This window comes from Anolis carolinensis, chromosome 5 (genome assembly GCF_035594765.1).
Source record: "Anolis carolinensis isolate JA03-04 chromosome 5, rAnoCar3.1.pri, whole genome shotgun sequence".
Lineage (NCBI taxonomy): Eukaryota > Metazoa > Chordata > Lepidosauria > Squamata > Dactyloidae > Anolis > Anolis carolinensis.
Window position 1 is genome coordinate 95,378,590 of NC_085845.1, and position 22,876 is coordinate 95,401,465.

At 40.5% G+C, this 22,876-nt stretch overlaps 1 protein-coding gene across 6 annotated transcripts in view; it reads left to right on the forward strand.

Moving 5' to 3' along the window:
• pclo (piccolo presynaptic cytomatrix protein) overlaps nucleotides 1-22,876 on the forward strand; it is a 301,666-nt gene that overhangs the window by 176,985 nt on the left and 101,805 nt on the right. For all 6 annotated transcript variants that reach the window (XM_016993946.2, XM_008111438.3, XM_016993943.2 and 3 more), the window contains exon 8: nucleotides 6,632-6,768. In XM_016993946.2, coding sequence (XP_016849435.2) covers nucleotides 6,632-6,768 — 137 coding nt within the window. The remainder of the gene's footprint in view (nucleotides 1-6,631; nucleotides 6,769-22,876) is intronic.

Sequence of the window (22,876 nt, forward strand, 5' to 3'; positions counted from 1 at the left end):
AGATGCACCAGCAAGCACTCTTTGGTCCCTTTCACATGGCTGTGTAAAATCCATATTGAACTGGATTATATGGCAGTGTGGACTCAGATAATCCAGTTCAAATAAGATATTGTGGATTATCTGCCTTGATATTCTGTGTTATATGGCTATGTGGAAGGGCCCATTGTCAAAGAAAGATAAAGACCTTGAAAACTACAGCTTCCATTATTCCATAGCATTGAGCCATGGCACTTAACGTGGTGTCAAACTGCATTATTTCTACAGTTAATTCTACTAGAATCTGGATTGTATATTTACATAGGAATGTGACTTTATTATTGCTCAATCCCTACAATTACTCTGAATTTGGTTGTGCCATTGAGTACAGCATGGGCAGAGGTCACGTTTATCTCATAGGATTTCATGGGATTAATTGTGGAGTTGCATTTTTGTACAATGAAAGTCACGGAAACCAACTAGTGGCTGCTTTATGAAAATGTTTGCTAGGCCAAATGCAGCTTAAACATCCAATGCAGATTTCAGAATGATATAACCCTGACAGAAATAGGCAGAAACTATTTATTTCAGAAAAAATACATGCGAGATAAAAGTTTCTTGGTTATCTCCAAGTGTATCTACATAAAAATGAAAAACAAAGTGTAAGTTTGGGTTAATGTAATATACATAGACATAGAAAAGCAAAGAAGATCAAGGAGAGATAGTGTTAATTTTTGGGAAGAAAAAACTTGCATTGCTGCCCCCAAAGCTATTGTTTGTCAGCTGCTGTCACGCTTTTCCCTCACTTACTAGATGACTTGTCTGAATTGTCTTATTTCAGACTTTAACAAGGAAGAAGAGACATGCCATGTATTTATAACCACCACCCATGAAAAATTAGTCATATCCTTATCTATTTCCATATACAAAGGCCTAAAATAATCCCATCACTTGTCACAACACATTAGTTCTACATTATGCATTTATTGTATGGAAGAGCATACTACTTTATAAATGTGGTTAATTGGTGATAGATAAAAGATAGTCTGATTCATGTAAACTGCATGTTTAAAGTAACACTAAATACACTTTAAAGTAACATTTAAAGTGTGTTTAGTGTTTTTAGCTAAATACACTTTTCTGCATAGTCAAACGAAGCAAGCCCCATTAATTAAGTACTGTATTAATTTGGAAACCCAGTTGGGAAGAACGACAAAGAAGTGACAATTTTGTGTCACTTTGGACAGTATTTGCACATCTCAAAGTGTTTCCAGAAATCATTTTGCACAGAAAAACACATGGGGTGTTTTGCACCACAACCATGGTTTTCCCTGAAAAACATTTCTTACACAAAGAACACTGTTTCCAGAAACATGTGTTTTTGCGCACAAAAAAGTGACTGTTCCCAGAAACACACAATGCTGTATACAAAAGTATGGTTCTGCACAATACACACCATTTGATTCTCTAGGAAGTGTTTATTTGTGCAGAAGGGGAGATATATATATATATATATATATATATATATATATATATATATAAAATAACTCTTCATGAAAAAACTCTTCTTGAAAAAAAGGAGATTTGTTTTTGTACTGCAGTTGACAGAAAGTATGAAACTTACTCATTTTTGCACGAGACCAAAATAGAGATGAATATCCTTAGTCTACCTCAATAAATATGCATGGGGTTGTAGCCTTAGGAAAATTACACCAAATCACAGATTTTCTGTCACCCCACCCATATATTGTCTTTCTGTCCTCAATCCATGTTTTCTCACTGTCTTCTCAAATGACTATCACTGATCTGTTCCTTTCTCTAAAACTCACACTGGCTTATCCCGTGTTCCTACTGTTTAATTGCATGCTATGGTTAAATAATCCAATTTCTTATTTCCCCAAATTGATATGCTGGAATTCTTGATGATTTAGGACAGTGGTTCTCAACCTGGGGTCCCCAGATGTTTTTGGCCTACAAGTCCCAGAAATGCCAGCCAGTTTACCAGCTGTTAGGATTTCTGGGAGTTGAAGGCCAAAAAACATCTGGGGACCCCAGGTTGAGAGCCACAGATTTAGGATGTCTGAAGGATATATTTAGCCCATGATAGTCATTAAGTTCTAACCCCGTCTTATGGACAATGATCAGAATACCAGTTGCTAATACATATAAAATTTTTATGTTCTTGCATCTTGTCTAGTGCATACATGATTGTTCTAGGGGTGTGCAAAATGGAAGAATTTCATTCTGTTTTTTTGTTCCCTTTTCATTTTGTTTTCTTTTCCAATGTTGGGTCCCTTTGTGTGCCCCCCTTCTGTTTTCAGAAAGATTATTTCTGAAATGGAAACAAAACTCTGGATCCTGAATTATGACTTCGAACAGCCCCCCTCCTAATCTCCTGGAATCTTCCCAGAAACAAAACAGAGGGGCACCCAAAAGAAAAAGAAAACAGAACGAAATTCTGCCATTTTGCACGCCCTTAGTTTGTTCTGATGGAAATTTTAGTCACAACATTTGTCCAAAAATCTGGATCAATTTATCCATAGGGCTATGTATGCACTGTACCTTAATTCTTACATTATAAAGGAACCATTCCATTCTTGGAGTGCAGTGTTGAAAACGAAGACCTTGGTCTGTTCTGGGAAAACCTAAAAGACAACCAACCCTCTCTACTTTCTCCACTAAAGCATGATTTCTGGTCTTTTTGAATGTCTGGAAATGGTGGCAGTGGCCAAGGGTAGCTGGCCCCCTAAGGTGATACTGGTGTTTTCCCTTCTCCTCAGAATTACCCTCAACCTGTCCATAGGTCATATTAAAATCCATAATTTCTTCCCCCAAACTTGCCTTTAACTTATTCATGAGGTTGACATACATATGTTAATAATGATATCCTTCCCTTTCTTAAAATATCTCAGAATGGACTGTAACTAGCAAAACAGCAATAATCTAAAACAATTTTATAGTTTATTAGAACTCTGCAATCCGATCTCACGTAGCCATGATGTCTAGGCCCTAAAAACCACATTCTTAACTTGGTACCAAAATTAAGCCAGTATCCGATCAAACAGTCCTCCAAAGAGAGGACATTCTGAAAAGGAGAACCACAGTAAAGAAAGCTCTCCTAAATCATCCATATAATGTAATTTTCCCATTAGTGGAAGATAGTGGAGAGCTTTCCTGGCAGATTTTAATGGTTGCAATATAGGAAGAGAAGACATGCCTCCAAGTATCAAGGTTTCAGTCTGGTCAGGTAGGACTTTAATGTCACCTTCAGCCATTTGAGATCAGGTAAGAAGCATGTTGATTTCAGTTCTGTAAGAACTGATGTGAAGTGATTTTTCTAAAATATTCCTATCAGCAGTCCAGTAGGTGTTATATTCTAAATCAAATTTCCATGTACCCAAACTTTGGTGGAATCCTTCCAGTGTTAATATTCTACACATTGTTGCTGCTTGAACCAATTCATTCAACTCTTGACTGGTATATAAATCTTCACTTATTTTAAAAGAACCAATATTTATTTGGTCCTACTTAAAAAAGAATATTTGAATATATCACAGTGGCATAATTTATGTGTTTAAATTCACTATAAATTCTGCTGCTTAATCTATTCTATCTAACCAATCTCTTGATGGGAAATTGCTTTAGAAAACTGTAGTCCAACAATCTCTACCCAGAGCCATTAATCCATAATTCAGAAATGTTTATCTCAAGTCACTCCTGATACGAAAAAAAAAATCTTGGAAACTCATGTCTGGATTCCATGCCTGCATGGAAAAACAGGTAGAAGTGGAAATTACACCCGTTTTTATGCCAAATTACTTTTCCTGATGAGAAGTCCAAAAATAGTTGTTAGGATTTTATTGTATGTAGAGGCATGAAAGACAAGAAGTCAATCTGAAACAGATCCCATCTTGGACTCTATGTAGTGTCAGCCCTAGTTAGCACTTGAATGGGAGACCACCAATGAATTCCAGATGCTTTAAGGCTCTATTTCAGAGGAAGGAACTGGCAAAATAACCTCTGAGAATTCCTTGCCTAAAAAAACCTTAAGTCGATGTGCAACTTGATGGCACACACACAACCATATGCAGAGATTGTTCCCTATATATTCCCTGTCTTGAAAACAAATGCCTTATTTATTTATTTATTTATTTATTTATTTACAGTGTTTATATTCCGCCCTTCTCACCCCAAAGGGGACTCAGGGCGGATTACAATGAACACATATATGGCAAACTTTCAATGCCAACAGACAAACAACATATATAGACAGACACAGAGGCATTTAACATTTTTTCCAGCTTCACGATTCCGGCCACAGGGGGAGCTGTTGCTTCACTGTCCACTAGTGGCTGTACTTCCTCATTCCTTTTCTCGTGTTTTGCTGGCAGTTTTATGATGTTGTAAATTAGTTAAATTAGCCTCCCCGCATAAAGCGTACCTAAATTTCCCTACTTGACAGATGCAACTGTCTTTCAGGGCTGCATAGGTCAACAGCAAGCCAGGTTATTTAATCGTCGGGGGCTTAACCCGACCCGGGCTTCGAACTCATGACCTCTTGGTCAGTAGTGATTTATTGCAGCTGGTTACTAGCCAGCTGCACCACAGACCGGCCCTTAAAAGAGTATGAACAACATGTGTTTGAATTTTAGAATGTATATATATTTTACCCTTTTGCATAGTTCAGAACTAGAAGATAAACCAAACCCAGTACTTTTGTTTTTATTTTTCTCATGTACAAGTATTTTATAATAAATAGCTTGCATTTCCAGGTAACAGTCAAAAATTACATAATTTGGAAGACGTTCAGAAGTGTTCACAGGAAGATTTCAGTATTGGATCTCCAATATTCCAAATTGATGAGTGTTTCTGTTATCAAGAGTTCCATAGCAGGGGATATATTCTGGCATAGACAATTAACACTGCCCTGGTAACTTGCCAGAAATAGTCTCTTTATGTGCAGTGCAGGAACCAGTAGAAGATAGAATGGATAATAGCTGAGCATTACACAATGCAGACAACAGAAGTGATTGGGCAGATCTTCTGAAACCTCTCGAGACTCAATGATGTGTATTTGAAAATTTGACAAGCCTATGACAAGAAGGTCATATATGTGTAAGTTCAAATTAGAGCATTTTGATTTATTGACATAGGGCCTCATCACAAAAGTCCAAGGATTTGCCATGTATCGTGGTAAATCCATGGTGTCCAGGTGGGGGGTATGGAGAACCTGTAGCTCCATAACTAGCATTGTGTGACTTACCACGCCATCACATGAAGGAAGCGTCACTACAAGTCTCCCCCCCCCCCCCCATTGTCCTGAAGGCAACATATGTGTTGCCTTCAGGACAATGTGTTGTCCGTGTTGCCGGGTGGCAGCATATGCCACTTCCTCTCCCCTTTCCTGACCAGAAGAACATGTGTGTCATGTAGTGGGCTCCATCGGGAAAGAGGAGAGGAAGCAGTGTATGATGTAGTAATATAGAGTCCTACTCTTACCAAAGGTATAAAATATACATTTTAAATGTGTAAATTTTACATGTAAATAATAATATAATGATAATACATTTATTTTTGTATGCCGCCTCCATCTCCCCGGCAGGGCGGCTCACATGGGGAACAGCCCAATATAATCACATAAAATAATAAAATAACAATTTAGATATCAGACAACACAATTTAAAAACAATTTAAACAGGTCATAGTTAAAATCGGCATAGTTAAAATGTTAAACAATCATCCAGGCATTAAAGGTCCAATATAAGATAACATCTGGGCGATAATCAAAACTGATTTAGGGAGTGTCTATTACAAATACGACATACATCAAATAGATACAAGAGGTAGGGAAGATAAATCTGAACGGGAATCAAACTAAAAAGTAAACAGGGCAAGTTTCAATGTAGATATGGACCAGGTTATAACGGACTTGTCTACTCAAAAGCACAACAGAACAGCCATGTTTTTAATTTCTTCCGGAAGACAGCGAGGGTTGGTGCTAACCTAATCTCCCTGGGGAGGGAATTCCAGAGCCAGGGAGCCACCGCAGAGAAGGCTTTCTCCCGTGTCCCCACCAACCGCATTTGCGAAGGGGGAGGAAGCGAGAGAAGAGTCTCCCCAGAAGATCTTAGAGATCACACAGATTCATAGGGGAAGATGCGGTCACGAAGATAGGCCGGTTCCGAACCTATTAAAGCTTCTTTTCCAGAAGACCTTCAGAATGAACCTTTACTGAATCTAAGCAAGTAGAATCTATTAAGAATGATTCTATGGTGCATCTTCACTGCCGTTATATATGTAAGAAATGTTAAACATATCCCATAAGGATATCAGTGACTTTGTGGTAGTAGGGCAGGTAATTGTCTGATGCAAATGGTTTCATTCACAGAACATATCTTTAAAACCTTTTCTGAACAAACCCAACAAAATTTGTTGTGACATTCTGACATATCTGATTAAATGTCCACAACTCACAAGTCTTCTCTTTCGCTTTCTACTAACCTGGCTTTCTTTGTTTCCACACTTGCTTGCTACTTTTGCTTTAAAATGCATGGCCAATTAATAACTGCTATATGCATGTTGACTGCACACACCAGAATCGTACTCTACTCACCTCTCTGGCTCAGAACCTATGATGTGTCCTTGGTTTTCAAAGCCTACCACCTGCGCCGAGAAGAAACAGATTGGTTCGACAAGCCCCGGGAGTCTCGTTTGGAGAATGGACATGGTTTTGACAGAAGACTGCCAGACAAGCTAGCCCATTCAAGGCCACCGAGTCAGCATCAAGACCAAGTAAGGAGGTTACATTTTTAAACAATGATTATAAAAAGTCTTTGAGGCAATCTGTAATTCATGTAGTCTTTTTTTACTTTACTATAAGACTCTTGAGTTTATCAAACTGAGGATGATAAACAAAGGACATTCAGTGTCCCATTGATAACGCCCAATTTAAAAGCAAAGGAAAATCTTAGCTTTTCCAAACTTTTAGAGGCAACCTGCAACTACAATGAAAGCTTGTTGGTAGGTGACCCAAGAATTATTTAACAAAGCTACTGATATTGTTCTTCCTTTTATCTGTAACATCTGACTACTGAAACAGTCTTTTCACTCAGCCTAATAGTATGGTCACCCATGGATAATATGCCTTCACAAACATATTGGAATGTCATAGCATGCGAAAATCACTGTTGTCTTACTGTCAGTTGAATGAACACACGAATGCCATGCACCAAATACATAGGAAATTAGTTATTGCAGTTAGTGCTGCACCAGACCCTCCTGAAACCTGACTTACAGTGTACGTTTGTTTTTTTAAAAATTGCAAAAATATAACACCCCTCTTGGGCAGCACTTATTTGCTACCATTGTTTCCTCCGATACATTAAAAGGAAAGGAGTATGTTCCTTTTGCTGAGGTAAGTAAAAACTTGACAGAAAAGGATGTCTACTTCCCAAGGTGGAAGTGCTCAGCACTCTTTGGAATAACAATAATTTTAGAAGTGCCAATGGAGTAATAGTGTTAACTCACAAGTATGTGTCAGAAAGGCCCTTTGGTTTAATGAACAGGGGACTTTTATAATGTTAGAATGAGACTAGAGCTTACTGACTAACTCAGTAAGATTTACTTGAGGGTTCACTTACCATTTAGACATTAGTTCAATATTTCTATTCTACTTTAGACTAGCAATTTAATTTAGATCATAGATTTTGTAGAAGTGGCTCACACAAGTAGGTTCAGATCCCCAGTGAGATAATGAACTCCATTCTCTTTAGAATTATCAAATAGGATCAGGAGCAATATGCCACAACTTATTATCCCAAGGGTTCATAACATAATTTCGTGTAATGTCAGAAACTATCCTGGATATAATAATTGGATAATTTATGAAAATTGCAAAGGGTGTTTCTGACATACAGTACTAAGATCATATTGGCACTGAAATAGAGTGGCAGGTTAAATTCTTGACGAGGCTTCTGTAGCATTAATGCTGGAAACATCACAGAGCAAGAGGAGGTGTCATAAACATCCAGAGTGTCTTCCATCAATTTCCAAATTCTGATTTTCAGCTGCAGCTGTCCCCTCCCAACACAGCTATTATTTCACTAGTCATCCAGGCACAACAGAGGTAGCTACTTCTCAATGTCTACCAACTCTACACCTGGAAAACACCACCCACTTAATGGAGCTTTATAGCACCTCATCCTGCAACAAATCACATCTCATATCTAAACTTGCAATCCTGCCCTAAAATACTGCTATAATTGAAAAAGCTGGGTAAAAAGGCTGCTATGATCACATCAATGTCTTATCAGACACTTCCAGTCAACCAATAAATGTAATCTAACACCCCATTTGGCCCCACGTTGTTGACCATGATCTGTACTGCAGAGATTATGCTGTTCTGGTGACATAAAGATCATCATTCGTCTGAGGACTTTGGAAACTAACAAAAAGCATGATGTTGTCAATATCTTTCTGCCTTTGCAAAACATATCCAGCATTTTAAATTTTCTGTCTTAGAATTTATTCTTCATTAGCATCACTCAATTTCCCTTTTAGCCAATGATAGAAAAATATTAAAGCAGTATTTAGTCTGTGGGGCCCCTGGTGGCACAGTGTGTTAAAGCGCTGAGCTGCTGAACTTGTGGACCAAAAGGTCCCAGGTTCAAATCCCGGGAGCGGAATGAGCACCTGCTGTTAGCCCCAGCTCTTGCCAACCTAGCAGTTTGAAAACATGCCAATGTGAGTAGATCAATAGGTACCGCTCTGGCAGGAAGGTAACGGCGCTCCATGCAGTCATGCCAGCCACATGACCTTGGAGGTGTCTACGGACAACGCCGGCTCTTCGGCTTAGAAATGGAGATGAGCACCAACCCCCAGAGTCGGTCACGACTGGACTTAACGTCAGGGAAAACCTTTACCTTTTATTTAGTCTGTAGTAATGTCAAGGCTGATTAAGACATTAAGTGGATATGTATTCTCTGCAATTACTGAATATATTCATGTACATATGTAGAAATTTTAGTCAATTAAAAAAAAACATTTCAGTGTATTTGTACCTTAACCTTAACTCTTCTTTAAAGAAGAACCATCCATTTCTCTGAGCAGAGTAGTAAAAACTGAGAGCTTAGTCTTCCCTGGGAGAACTTAAAAGAAGCACCAACCCCCTCTATTGACTCTGCCATAGAGCCACCTCTGCCCTTTTTGAATGCCTGGATGGGAAAATGACAAGGGAGAGGGAAAGGTGCCTTTTCCTCTCCATGGAATGACCCTAAATTTATCCATGGGTCATACCAAGGTCCATAATTTTGCCCCAGAAGCATGCCTTCAACTTGCACATGGGTCCAATTTGTACACAAGTGGTTACACTGCCGCGGTGGCGAAGTGTGTTAAAGGACTGAGCTGCTGAACTTGCAGACCAAAAGGTCGCAGGTTCAAATCCCGGGAGCAGAGTGAGTGCCCGCTGTTAAGCTCCAGCTTCTGCCAACCTAGCAGTTCGAAAACATGCCAATGTGAGGCAGGAAGGTAACAGTGCTCCATGCAGTCATACCTTGGAGGTGTCTATGGACACCGCCGGCTCTTTGGCTTAGAAATGGAGATGAGCACCAATCCCCAGAGTCAGACATGACTGGACTTAACGTCAGGGGAAACCTTTACCTTTACTTTTAAATCCAGAATAACCCACCTCCACTTTTGCCAGGTTGGGACCAGATCTCTACAGTGCTAACTCTGAATGTATGTGTTGCCTTCGTATTAGTGCATCAAGAATATTTTTAAAAGAGGCCGTAGAAAGAGAAATAGTACGTCACAGCATTGGAAGCAAAGCAGGAAGCGAAGTGCCAATATCATAAATCATAAGCCTTCTTAATGTACTCTACTTGCTGCAGTGCAGAGCATACAGAGGGAGAACGTGGGCTGGAAATGAGCCTTCCATATGCCCAAATAGTAGTGTCTAGAAGAAATCTTCAGGTATTATGTATGCTGTAATTGAAAAGGCATGCATGAAATGTGACCATGGAAATGTCAGCAATTGCTGCAACTACGTCCTAGTTGCTTTTTCCTTTTTCTGAGTCTGTTTACCTGGCTACCCATCTGCCTGGTTCTACAAACTGGTGAGTCAAAAGCATATGTGGGCCATCTCCCAGTTCTCATCCACTCTAGCTATCTGACATTACAAGGGCCATCTTCACATGTCTCCTGGGGTCCTACAATTTTACTGGCAGTTGCCAGTGAAAGGGAGGGATGCAATGTAGCTCATGTTGCCCCATGTGCTATCCTCATATTGTCTTATGTTTTGGTCAAGAAATTTCAAGGAATGGAATGGTACTAAACTGATTACCCTAAATTATATGCAGATAGTGGTTTTGTGTGTGTGCATGCGTGCGTGTGTGTGTATAAGCATTCAAATAGAGTCCTAGAATCATAGAGTTGGAAGGGCTTTATGAACCATCATTTCAAACCGCTGCTTAATGTAGGGTCTCTGCTAAAGCATTGTCAGCAGGTAACTGCCCAGCCCCCTTCTGAAGACATCCAGAGAAGGAAACCCTTAAATAGTGGATTCCATTACTGAACCAGTCTTATTGTCAAGAATCATAGAATCATAGAATAGTAGAATTGGAAGAGACCTCATGGGCCATCCAGTCCAACCCCCTGCCAAGAAGCAGGAAATCGCATTCAAAGCACCCCCGACAAATGGCCATCCAGCCTCTGTTTAAAAGCCTCCAAAGAAGGAGCCTCCACCACAGTCTGGGGGAGAGAGTTCCACTGCCGAACAGCCCTCACTGTGAGGAAGTTCTTCCTAATGTTCAGGTGGAATCTTCTTAACATTAGGAAGAAATGTATTTCCTGTTACTTTAAACCAACTGACTGGTTCTGCCTTCTTGAGGAAGCAAAAAACAGATCTAGTTCCTCCTCTCTGTGACAGCTTTTCAAATGTTTAGAGATTACCGTCTTGTTGATCCTCAGTCTTATCTTCACCAGGTTGAACATACCCAGTTCATTCAGCCTTTCCTCATAGTCGTTGTTTTCCGTAACACTTATCATCCTTGTTGCCCCTCTCTGAATCTGCTCTAACTTGTCTATATCCTTTTTAAAATCAGGCTGCAACTAAATGCAATACTCCAGATGGGCCTTGAACTGTGCTCAGTATGGCGTAACTTTTGCTTCACTTGCCCTGGAAGCTATTAATAGCATTCTCCTTCCTTGCTACAGCTTCACACTGCTGGTTCATTTTTAAATGTATGATCTACTATGATCCAAATTTCCTTTTCTCATGAAATGCTGCTGAGACATGCACCCTCATCACATACCTGTGCATTGTGGGGGAGGGGGGTGGCCTAAATGTAGAATTTTGCATTTGTCATCATTCTATTTCATTGTGTTACGAGGGTTGAATGAAAAGTAATGCCTCCACCATCATTACTTGGGTTTGGATGAGAATATTTTAATCAATCAAACATTTCTGCCAACAATGAACAAATTTTCTGAAGCCGTCACGGAAGAAGTCGACACACTGTTTCCACAACCAGCATCTCACAGTTCTCTCAACGTTTTCATCAGAAGCATAATGATGTCCCCACAGATCATCTTTCATTATTGGGAACAGATGGAAGTCAGACGGTGCTAAATCTGGACTGTATGGAGGATGCCATACAGAAATCCAGTCTGAAGTTCTGCTGTGGTGGCATGTGAAGTGTGTAGTCTGGCATTGTCATGCTGCAGGAAAACATTTCCCTTTTCCTTTTGGACCCTTGTTAGCTGTCGTTTCAAAGTTTGCAGCATGTGACGTAATGCTCTGAAATTGTTGTTCCACGTTCAAGGAAGTCAACATGGATAACACCATCTACATCCCAGAACACTGTTGCCATGATTTTCCAGCTGAGGGCTGTGTCTTGAATTTCTTTTTCTGGGGCGAGTCTTTGTGTCGATATTCCATAGACTGACGCTTCGTCTCTGGGTCCTAATGGTGTAGCTATGTTTTGTCTCCTGTCACAATTGAATGGAGAAAGGCATCACCTTCATTCTTGTAATGCAAGAGGAGTTTCTAGCAAATTTCAAGTCTGTGTGCTTTCATTTCAGGCATCAGCATCCTGTGTACCCATCGTGCACAGATCTTTCAATAGCCAAGCAAAGCAATAATGTGATCCACACGTTCTTGTGAAATGCCGATTATGCTTGAAATTTCTGTCTAAGTGATTCGACAATCGTCCTGAATCAATCTGTCAACCTTTTGCTTGTGAAATTCAGTGGTTGCTGTCACAGGACGTCCAACTCTTTGTTTGTCATGCAAGTCAGATGTTCCCACCTCAACATCTTTAAACTTACTCGCCCAACAACGCACAGTACTCACATCAACACAATCACCATAAACAGCTTGCATTCTCTGATGAATCTCCTTTGGGGTGACACCTTCTGCTGTCAAGAATTCAATGACTGCACGTTGCTAAGTTTCATTGACCGACCATCTGCGCAGGGTTCCATATTTCGCACTTTAACAACACAACCGTTCAATGCTAAGGCTTCCCGCCAAATGGAACTGTAGAGGAGAGTTTACTGGACAAGCCAGTACCTGCCGCATACCAGTACTGCCATCTGTTGAGGAGTTGGAGGCATTATTTTTCATTCAACCCTTGTATTTTCTGCCCCCTTTTCTGGTTTATCCATTTCCAATTTATCTGGAGTTTAAAATAAGAAGGGGTGGTTAATCATAGCATCAATTTTCCTTGCAAATTTAAATGAGATCGATAACACCCGTATACTAAAGAATTCTAAAATGACTATTCCTTGACTCAGTTTGAATTCATTTCTCCTTCCTCAGTATTAAAATAGCAAGAAGAGTACGTGTGTTTTTTTAGTGCCTATATAGTAGTAAGCCTTTAAATATCAAATCCAGCACATCGCTCAATTTATATCTGTCTGTTGCTGCACTTTCCAGTAACAAAAGCAAATTTGTTGAGAATTGTTTAGCCAACAGTATTCACCAGTCCAGATGTGCCCTAAAGCCAGCAGACATCAGAGCCATCAAATTACAAGCTACTGACCGCTGTAACCAAAAAACAGCCTTGCCAGCATCTTGTCTTCTTATATATGTTCCCCTTAAGCTGCTTAAATTAACAGATCCAACTTCCATTTGAATACAATCTGTAGCAGACACAGTGATGCAGTGTAATTCATCCAACTGTTCTTTTCATGGATTTCTGGCATGGGACACATAATCTCTTTTAGTGAGAGGGAAGAGTGAGGCAGAATAAATATAGCTCAGGCTAAAGAAGGAAGGCACACTGTCCCAAACTGCTGTTGGCTGTTCTTTCTGCAGCATTGAATTTTTTTTGTAAAGACTGATTGAGATGGGCAATAAGGACTTTGATGATAAATTCCAGTGAAGACCTTCTAACGCTTGGGCATTGAACAGATATTGAATTATTTCCTGTGCAGTATTGTGTTAGAGAGATATTTTTAATAAAGCAGACTTCCATTCTGATAAGCTGGGTTTTTGTCAGTCTAGCAGTATTTGCTGAATGCACTCAGGATCTTTCTTGCATCCCATTGCTTTCAGTTTCATACCAGAAGTAACATGGGAGGTGGGGCCCAACCTGTCTCACATAAAAGAATAAAGTTATTCAGATATCCTTCACCCAAGTAATATAGGATTAGTCATTTGAAATACTAAATAGGGGGCCCCTGGTGCCACAGTGTGTTAAAGCGCTGAGCTGCTGAAATTGCGGACCGAAAGGTGCCAGGTTCAAACTCCGGGAGCGGAATGAGCGCCCGCTGTTAGCCCCAGCTCCTGCTAACCTAGCAGTTCGAAAACAGTAGCTCTGGCGGGAAGGTAACCGCGCTCCATGCAGTCATGCCGGCCACATGACCTGGAGATGTCTATGGACAACGCCGACTCTTCAGCTTAGAAATGGAGATTAGCACCAATCCCCAGAGTCGATCACGACTGGACTTAACGTCAGGGGAAACCTTTACCTTTACCTTTTAATTTGAAATACTGCAAAGGCCCCAGATCCTATCTGATCTTGAAGATAAGCCAGGCCAGTCCTGCTTAGTACTTTGATGGAACACTACCATCAAAGTACTGGCCGGACTGTGGTGCAGCTAGCCAGTAACCAGCTGCAATAAATCACTACTGACCGAGAGGTCATGAGTTCGAAGCCTGGGTCGGGTTAAGTCCCCGACCATTAAATAGCCCGGCTTGCTGTTGACCTATGCAGCCCTGAAAGACAGTTGCATCTGTCAATTAGGGAAATTTAGGCACGCTTTATGCGGGAGGCTAATTTAACTAATTTACAACATCATAAAACTGCCAGCAAAATACGAGGAATGGAATGAGGAAGTATAGCTACTACTGGACAGTGAAGCAACAGCTCCCCCTGTGGCCGGAATCATGAAGCTGGAAAAAAATGTTAAATGCCTCTGTGTCTGTCTATATATGTTGTTTGTCTGTTGGCATTGAATGTTTGCCATATATGTGTTCATTGTAATCCGCCCTGAGTCCCCTTCGGGGTGAGAAGGGCGGAATATAAATACTGTAAATAAATAAATGTAAATAATACCAATTTATTTATTTATTTCCAATATTTCTATCCCGCCCTTCTCACCCGAAGGGACTCAATTGACACTAGATTCTGGAGGCTGTATTTCAGAGAAAAGAACTGGCAAAACCACCTCTGAAAACCCAATAAAATGTATAGCATTGCCATGTTTTGACAGGCAACTTGAAGACACATACCTGCACATGCACTTTGAACTGTGTCCAGATACAGACTAGTTATTAAATTGTCAAGCTATGTTCATTATAAAAATCCTCAAAGGTGCTGAGACAACAAGGGACTGCATACCCAGTAATGTCAAAACTGAGCCCCTCTAAGTGTTTTGGTCTTCCAACTCCCAGAATTCCTGGCCATTAGTCAAGCTGGCTAAGGCATTTGGGAGTTGGAGCCTAAAACATTCAGAGGGCCACATGTTTGGCATAGAATAATCCAAGCCAAAAAAGACCCCCCCAAAACGTTGGCCTTGTGCAGTGTCACGTGGCTTCTTTCAATTCCCATAGCATGATGATAGTGCTTATGACACTATTTTTGGACACTATACTGGGGATACCTTTTGCAGTTCAACACATACCAGAAATTGGTGTAGAGTTCTGTAAACAACTGCATTTTTAATTCAAGCATTGTACCCAAAGGTGGGTGACCTTCTTTTGGTTTAGGTTATATTTTTATTATGATCTATAGAATTTAATACCAACTATACAGGACTCATCCTCATTAGACAAATGGGATATTTGCACCAGATGGTATCCTATGAGAAAGGCAGACAGTCAGATAGCAATCCTGTTCTATTTTGTATGTCAACATTTGCTTTGATCTGAAACACCTCTGACTCATCAGTGTGTATGTTATTCCACCAAGATATGGTTTGTTTTTTTACCACTATGGCATTTTCTTTCTTTAGCATATGACATGCTCATAAAACTCTTCCCTAAATCAAACAGTTGTTTTGCCTGATTGTGACATAACGTGAGCAAGATTACACTTGAAATATGATCTAAGAAGTAGTGATAGAGTCCAAGCTAAATTAGGAACACGCACCCAAACTTGGCTGCCAAGGCAGACATAATGCATTTTTTTCCACTAAAATCTATATGCACAATAAATATTTTTAGTATGCAGATTTTAGTGTTATGTTCATCATTGCTCTCCTGTTTAAATCTTCCTGCTGAAATACAGGACTGCCATTGTTGGCACAACATTGTATCGTTTGTGTATTTTCTGTCCACACTATTTTCTGTCCACTGTGCTGAACTTAAAATGGCCAGACTAAGATCCGGTTCTTCACAGTAGCTCAACCATCAGCTTTGGTATCAGCACCTATTAAATAACCTCATGGGATACCCACTACTGATCTGCTACCTCCCTGCATGAAACCATCAATGGCCACTGATTGTGCCACAGTCACAAAACTTGTCTGGACACTTTTGTGATAGAATCCTTACCTCTCCCCTCACCAACATTTTTTAACTCAGCACTTTGCCTTTAAAAAAAACTAAAAAGGGGGAATAGCATAGTGGGAGGGCAGAGTTATGGTTTTACATTGCCAAGGCATCACAGTCACACAATGCCAATGGCTGTACAATAGGAGTTGGCATGATACTGGTAAGTAACCACTATCCCACATCTCAGGAAACCACAGAATAGCAACTTGCATGTCGTACATTCCTATGTTGCCATTCCATGTATATGTTTTGAACACTTTAAATTCCAGCTTCTATTCTTTGTCTTCCCACAGTAATCTTTTCTACAAGTAGGCACAAAATGTAATTATGCGTAAGATCTTATCAAAATGCTCATCCATATCTAATATTAGACTGGATTACTATCAATTTCACTTCTAAATCACACACACACACTGTCGAGATATATATATATATATATATATATATATATATATATATATATATATATATATATTGCACATAACATAAAATATAAAATATTTCTCTTTTATCTTCTGTTGTGGCTTCATTACCTGGAGCAGGAGGAGCTTCTCAGAATCGGTTCTGGATTTATTCATAGTTCACACAGCTTCAGAATCCTCAAATAAATATTTTATTCCATAGAATGTGTGGCAAAGAACAAAAAAGAGTGTTTAAATGCACAAATGCTAATACAACTAAAATTCAATGTTGAAGGACAACTAGAACAAAATTAAAGATCATAAGAAAGATTTCAAACAACCATTATCCCTCAAAATTCTAGATGAGTTTTTCAAAAATTCTACACTAATTATCAATAATATTAGTGTCTATGTTTATAAAATGATTTATAACAACCATTTATATGGATAGTAAAATAATGCAGGTGGGAGTAAAAAAAATGAATAAATATCCTGAATAAATATGTAAATCATAACCTTTTTTAAAAAGAAGTATAATTATGTCCATATAAACCTGGCATGGGCAAACATTTTTGCCTTGGGGCCACATTGAGAGCCCAACCGGGAGGGCTGGGCCAGGAGGGAGTAAGACCGTTCGCACACTGGGTGCACAAAGGCCTGCGAGGGGTAGTGCCTGGGAGAGGGCAGAGCCAGGAGGGAGCAGAGCAGGACCTGGATCACCCTCAGGTTGTCCTCACAGCATAAGGACAGTGTTGCTTACCCTTATGCTGGAAGGAAGGCGGGACACGTGGCGACTGCCCTGATTCTCCTCCTCGATCCTCAGGCTATCCTCTTGGCATTATGCCAGGAGGAAGGCAAGACAAGCAGCAGCTGAGCATACCCAAGAAGGCTCTCAGCTGCCACGTGCCTTGAGCAATCCTCCCAGCATAAGGATGAGGCCGCTTGCACCATCTTTATGCTGGGAGGAGAGCAAGACATGTGGTGGCTGAGAGCACTCCAGATGGCTCTCAGCTTCTGCGAGCCGCTGACAGGGTAAATTAGGAGGGCCTGAGATAAGCATCTCAGGGACCACATCCAGCCCCTGGGCCTTAATTTGCCCATGCCTGATATAAATCATGCCATAAATTTGAGTTCATGGATCCAAAACTGAATAGTTATAGAGTGTATGGCAACCAACTTTCTCTGGATGGTTCTACACTGACAAGTAAACTAAGCTGGAACCAGCATCCTTTGCAGCCCAAGAGGGACTCCCTGAGCCACTTCCCAGAGAGTCCCCACTGCCTAACAATGCCAAAAAATGGTTCGCTGTGGCTAGATAGGGGCCTAACTCCCCCATGTTGTTTCCACTACCCACTTTGCCCCATTCTCCTTTGCAAGAAAGAAGGAAAACCCTAGGACTATCTAGATGGTCAGCAGTGACATGGGGAGAGGGAGCAGGGGAGGGCAGGCACTCTGTATCCCCAGGAAACCTGAGTGAAGGATGACTGTGAAGAGAGCTGCTTCAGGTTCTTCTTGGAGCCGTCTGCAGCTGTCTGGATGAGGCCTAACTTTGTGGGGGAGGGGGGCTCCTGCTGTAAGATTCAGATTTCCCCCAAAATTAGCTTAATGCAGGGTGATAGCTGTGTTAGGATGAATCAGTCCCCGTACGTTGTGTAGCTGCCCAGGGACTGATGCAACCAACACCAATCTAAGCGGTTAGTATAGATGGAGCATCAGTGCTGGCAATAGAAGGTTTTGCTTTTAGAAATTCTAAATACCGGGTATAAAGATAACTTGTACTGTATTTATTTGATTTTTATTGGGAGGAGACTTAGCAGATTGGTGCATTCATAACTACTTAGCTTCTTCCCAGAGGCTTGAAACATTCAGTTCTTATAATTGTCTTACCAGCTTGGCCACTATCTGTTCTGGTTGTGGGATTCTGAGGATTTTATCACACAAGGCTGTCCACTCACAATTGTAGCATGATGATTGTGAGCAGCAGAGGAACCTGATGTTCTGTAGCAGCTTTGTATTCTTCTCATTATTGTAGAACCTTTCCTGGTTCGCGGGGGAAATTGTTAATAGCCCAAATAATGTCACCATTGTGAAAATGACTCCATGTGCAATGACCTCTCCTTCTGTGCTTACAATATTCCAGGGACTCATATAGCTTCAGTGGGCACAATTTTCCTTCCCACTCTGTGCTTGCATTGTTATGGTGAAATATATATATATTTAAAAAGCGTACACGGACTGGATTAGGCAATACATGAAAGGAACACAATATTGTGTGGAAGACAAATAGCAAAAACAATAGTAAACAAAGCAGCATCAAAGCACTAGTGAAGATCAAGTGTGGAAGGGAATGAACCAGTACTGGTATGTTTTCATTTGTTATAAGAACATGGTGGTTGCAATAAAGCAGCCTTGTGTGATAAAGTCCTGAGTATTTTAGTTTTTAAAGTTAACTTCTCTTAGCTTTGATCTTTCCTAAGATCAATGGGAATGAGCTGCAAAGTCTTCCTGGAATGTTTTGTGGACCTTTCTGTAGTAGGAAATTTGAAGAGAGGACTGTATATTTTATTATGTAGTTGAAATAATCTCTCTCAAGGTAAATGAAATTTAGATTTTGGTAGAAATATTTGCTTGTAATTGCAATGGGCCAAGGCCATTAAAAAGAAGATAGCAACTGTAATTACAAATAGTTTTTTGTGCTTCATCTAAGATTTTTTTCCAGATATCATCTCATTAGCTATCAAATGTCATGATAATTTCTCATAGGAGCCACCACACTTTTAACAGAACACGGCAGTCTATAGACTGTTTAAACAAGTGTAATGTCTCTTGAAACCATTGTGGCTATATTGCTCTAAACTACAGTTCTCTTGATTTAAATATGGTTACCATCACTGAGTGATTTTTTTTTGTAGTGTAGGTGTTTAGGATTTTTGTTTGTCAGAGCAGGCTACTGAAGAAAGAAGGCACACCACAGAATTTTCTCATTCCCTTAAGGTACAGGATTAATCTTTCAAATTAGAATTAGATAGCATGGCCCAGATGTAAATAAATAGATTCCATACATTCCTCTTCCAGTAGAGAGGAACAAATTTATTTTGGTATGACATCAGCACAACTGAGTAACAGCCTTCATGGCAAATCGGCAGGGCATTGGGCCAATCCCTCACCAGCCGTGCAGCTTTCCCATCACACATGGGGAAGTGTCACAACACAGCTTCCCCCCACATTTGCCCCATTGTTCTGAATTGAACATGGGAAGGCTCCTGTGTTGCCGGCACAGCATCGTAGGATGCTTGTGCCCCGATCGAACGATGGAGCCCAGCCAGAAGTGAGCCTGTGTCATCTGATGGGCAGCATGAGGCTCCGTGGCTCAATTGGAGCAAAAGCATCCTAGGACACTGAAAATGTATCGTGTGATGAAATCCTAAGTTAGTTTGGGTTACCAGCCATTTCTACTACTGATTTGCCACAGGTATTTAGTGTGAGTTCTGTAGTAATATTTTATTTCCTTAGTTATAAATTTTTGAAAATTTCTGAACAAATATAGACATGGGATTTTGGCTGGCGCTTTCCCCTCTCTCCAGAATGATCTTCAGCTTATCCATGGGTCAAATCAAAATCCATAGTTTTAGTCTCAAAGCCTGCCCTCAACTCATGCATGACATATACTTTTACATGAGTACACAGTAGTCCTTCCACAATGGTATATGATCATATACCACATGGTATATTAACAGAATTGTTTAACCAAAGTTGAGCAGTTAGGAGTATTACACAAGAGTCATTGTGCTGACCAGAAATATTTAAGGAGGAGTTCTTCTTGATGCAATACCAATTTCCTCTTCAATTTATGCACTGGACTCTTTCTGACAGGGTTGTGCTTTTTGGGGTAAGCCTTGACCCATTTTGTGTCCCAGCTTTCGGTGGGGGTCCCAATCCATTTTTGGGAGCCTCCCAAAATCGGGAGGGCAGATATCTGTTTTCACTCTGGGGTGCCTAAAGATCATTTTCTATTGGCCCAATATGGGGAAGGCTTCCCAGGCTCCCGTTCCCATCATGTTAGGCAAAGCTCTACTCTAGAGAAGGCGCTCGTCTGCAGGCAGACATGTGCTTTCTAGGCCTATGGACCACACACACTTTCCAAGGCAAGGAGGCAATTTTACTCCAGAGAAGGCGTTCAGCTGCAGGCAGGGGTGTGTGTGTTTTCTGAGCCTGTTCTGCACATCACACACACTTTCCATTGGAGGGCGAACGGGGCATGCGGGCATGATAAAAATGTTTATTATCGTTTTATTTAAATAACTATGTCTTTTTTCTGTTCTTGTTGAACATTTGAAATGCTAAAAAAGTTAAAATGCACACAAAATAAATAAATGCAACAAAATTAGTCATAACTAATTAATACATTGGTAAACTCCTACTGTAATAAGCTTTACGTGGGTCTGCTCTTGAAGAAGACTCAGAAGCTGCTTGACTATAGACGACATATAATGTCATGCTTTAAAAATTGCATTGACTGTCAATGTACCTCCAATCTGAATTCACCGTCACCGCCTCCAGTTCCTTCAAGGTCAAGCCAGTCACTTCAGTCACTTCCATCCATCTTGCCCTTGGTCGGCCTCTCTTCCCTTTTCCTTCCATTTTCCCCAGCATCGTGATCTTTTCCAAGCTTTCCTGTCTCCTCATGATGTGGCCAAAATACTTCAGCTTTACCTCTAATATCCTTCCTTCCAGTGAGCAACCAGGCATTATTTCCTGGAGGATGGACTGGTTGGATCTTCTTGCGGTCCAAGGCACTCTCAGGATTTTCCTTCAGCACCAGAGTTCAAAAGCGTCTACCTTCCTTTGCTCAGCCTTCTTTATGGTCCAGCTCTCGCATCCATAGGTTACTATGGGGAATACCATTGCTTTGACTATGCGGACCTTCGTTGCCAGTGTGATGTCTCTGCTCTTCACTATTTTGTTAAGGTTGGCCATTGCTCTCCTCCCAAGAAGTAAACGTCTTCTGTTTTCCTGGCTGCAGTCTGCATCTGCAGTGATCTTTGTGCCTAGAAATATAAAGTCTGTCACTGCCTCCACGTTTTCTCCCTCTATTTGTCAGTTATCAATAAGTGTAGTTGCCATGATCTTGGTTTTCTTGACCCAGCTTTTGCACTTTCTTCTTTCACCTTGGTGATAAGGCTCCTCACCTCCTCCTCGCTTTCGTCCATCAGAGTGGTATCATCTGCATACCTAAGGTTGTTAATGTTTCTTCCAGCAATTTTAACTCCGGCCTTGGATTCCTCAAGCCCCGCATGTTGCATGATGTGTTCTGCGTACAAGTCCTGCCCAATAATTGAGATCTGCTGATGGGTAGGGGGCTTCATCACATCGCACCAGTGAGGCCAATGCACTATATTAGGGCATGGGAGGGGGCCTTCTCAGCTGTGGCACTTCAACTGCAGAATGCCCTCTCCTAGAAGGCTTAATTGGCACCAACATTCTTCTCATTTAGTACCAAGTTAAAATTTGACGATTTGCTAAAAACTTTGGGTTTTATTAATTCAACCCAAGACTGTCACATGTGACCTCATCAGATGAGCAAAATTGCCCATCCTGCAACACTTCAACTTCACTTGAGGCATGGAGCTCACCAGCTCCCATCACATGACATCAATCTACTGCCAACAGGGCTCCATGCCACAAGTGAAATTGACATGTCGCAGAAAGCAGCAGTGATAACATGGGGAGCTTCCTGTGTTTCATAGGAAACAAGAGGGGAGCCGGGTGGCGAAACTTCTCACTGTGGGATAAGGTGAGGGGGAAGGTGGATGATGCAGGGTGATGGGTTCCCCACGCCCCCCACTGAACCCTGCCTGATTTGCCAGCCTCAATGTGATGCAGTCCTTACAGTTTTAAAGGGTTTTGTAAAAAAATTAATCTGCTTTTATTGTCAGGTTTTTTTAGCATATTCATAACTTCTTTGCCATTTTAAACTGTTTAAATTGTCTTAATGTTATTTGTCAGCCACCATGAGATCTCCTGATATTTTAATGTCTAAATGTTTTAATAAACAAGCTACATTGAAATTCATAGCAATTATGGAAAGAAATCCGCGTAAATGAACAGAAACCTAGATAAACAAAAAGGTTTTTGAAGATATGTTTTTACAGTATAGAAGAAAACAAGAATGAGAATGCCAAGGAATGCAGAGGACTTCTAGAAAGGGACAGTTCCATATTTGGAACATATACTGCCTGTAGGATTTTTTTACAGTTCTTTTAATACTTAGTTTTATTATAAATTGTTTTGAGTCTTTTTGGAGAGATAACCTAGATAAACAAAAAGGTTTTTAAATATATGTTTTTACAATATAGAATAAAACAAGAATGAAAATGCCAAGGAATGCAGAGGACTTCTAGGAAGGGACAGTTCCATATTTGGAACATATACTGCCTGTAAGATTTTTTTACGGTTCTTTTAATACTTAGTTTTATCTTTTTGGAAAGATAAAGCAGGATGC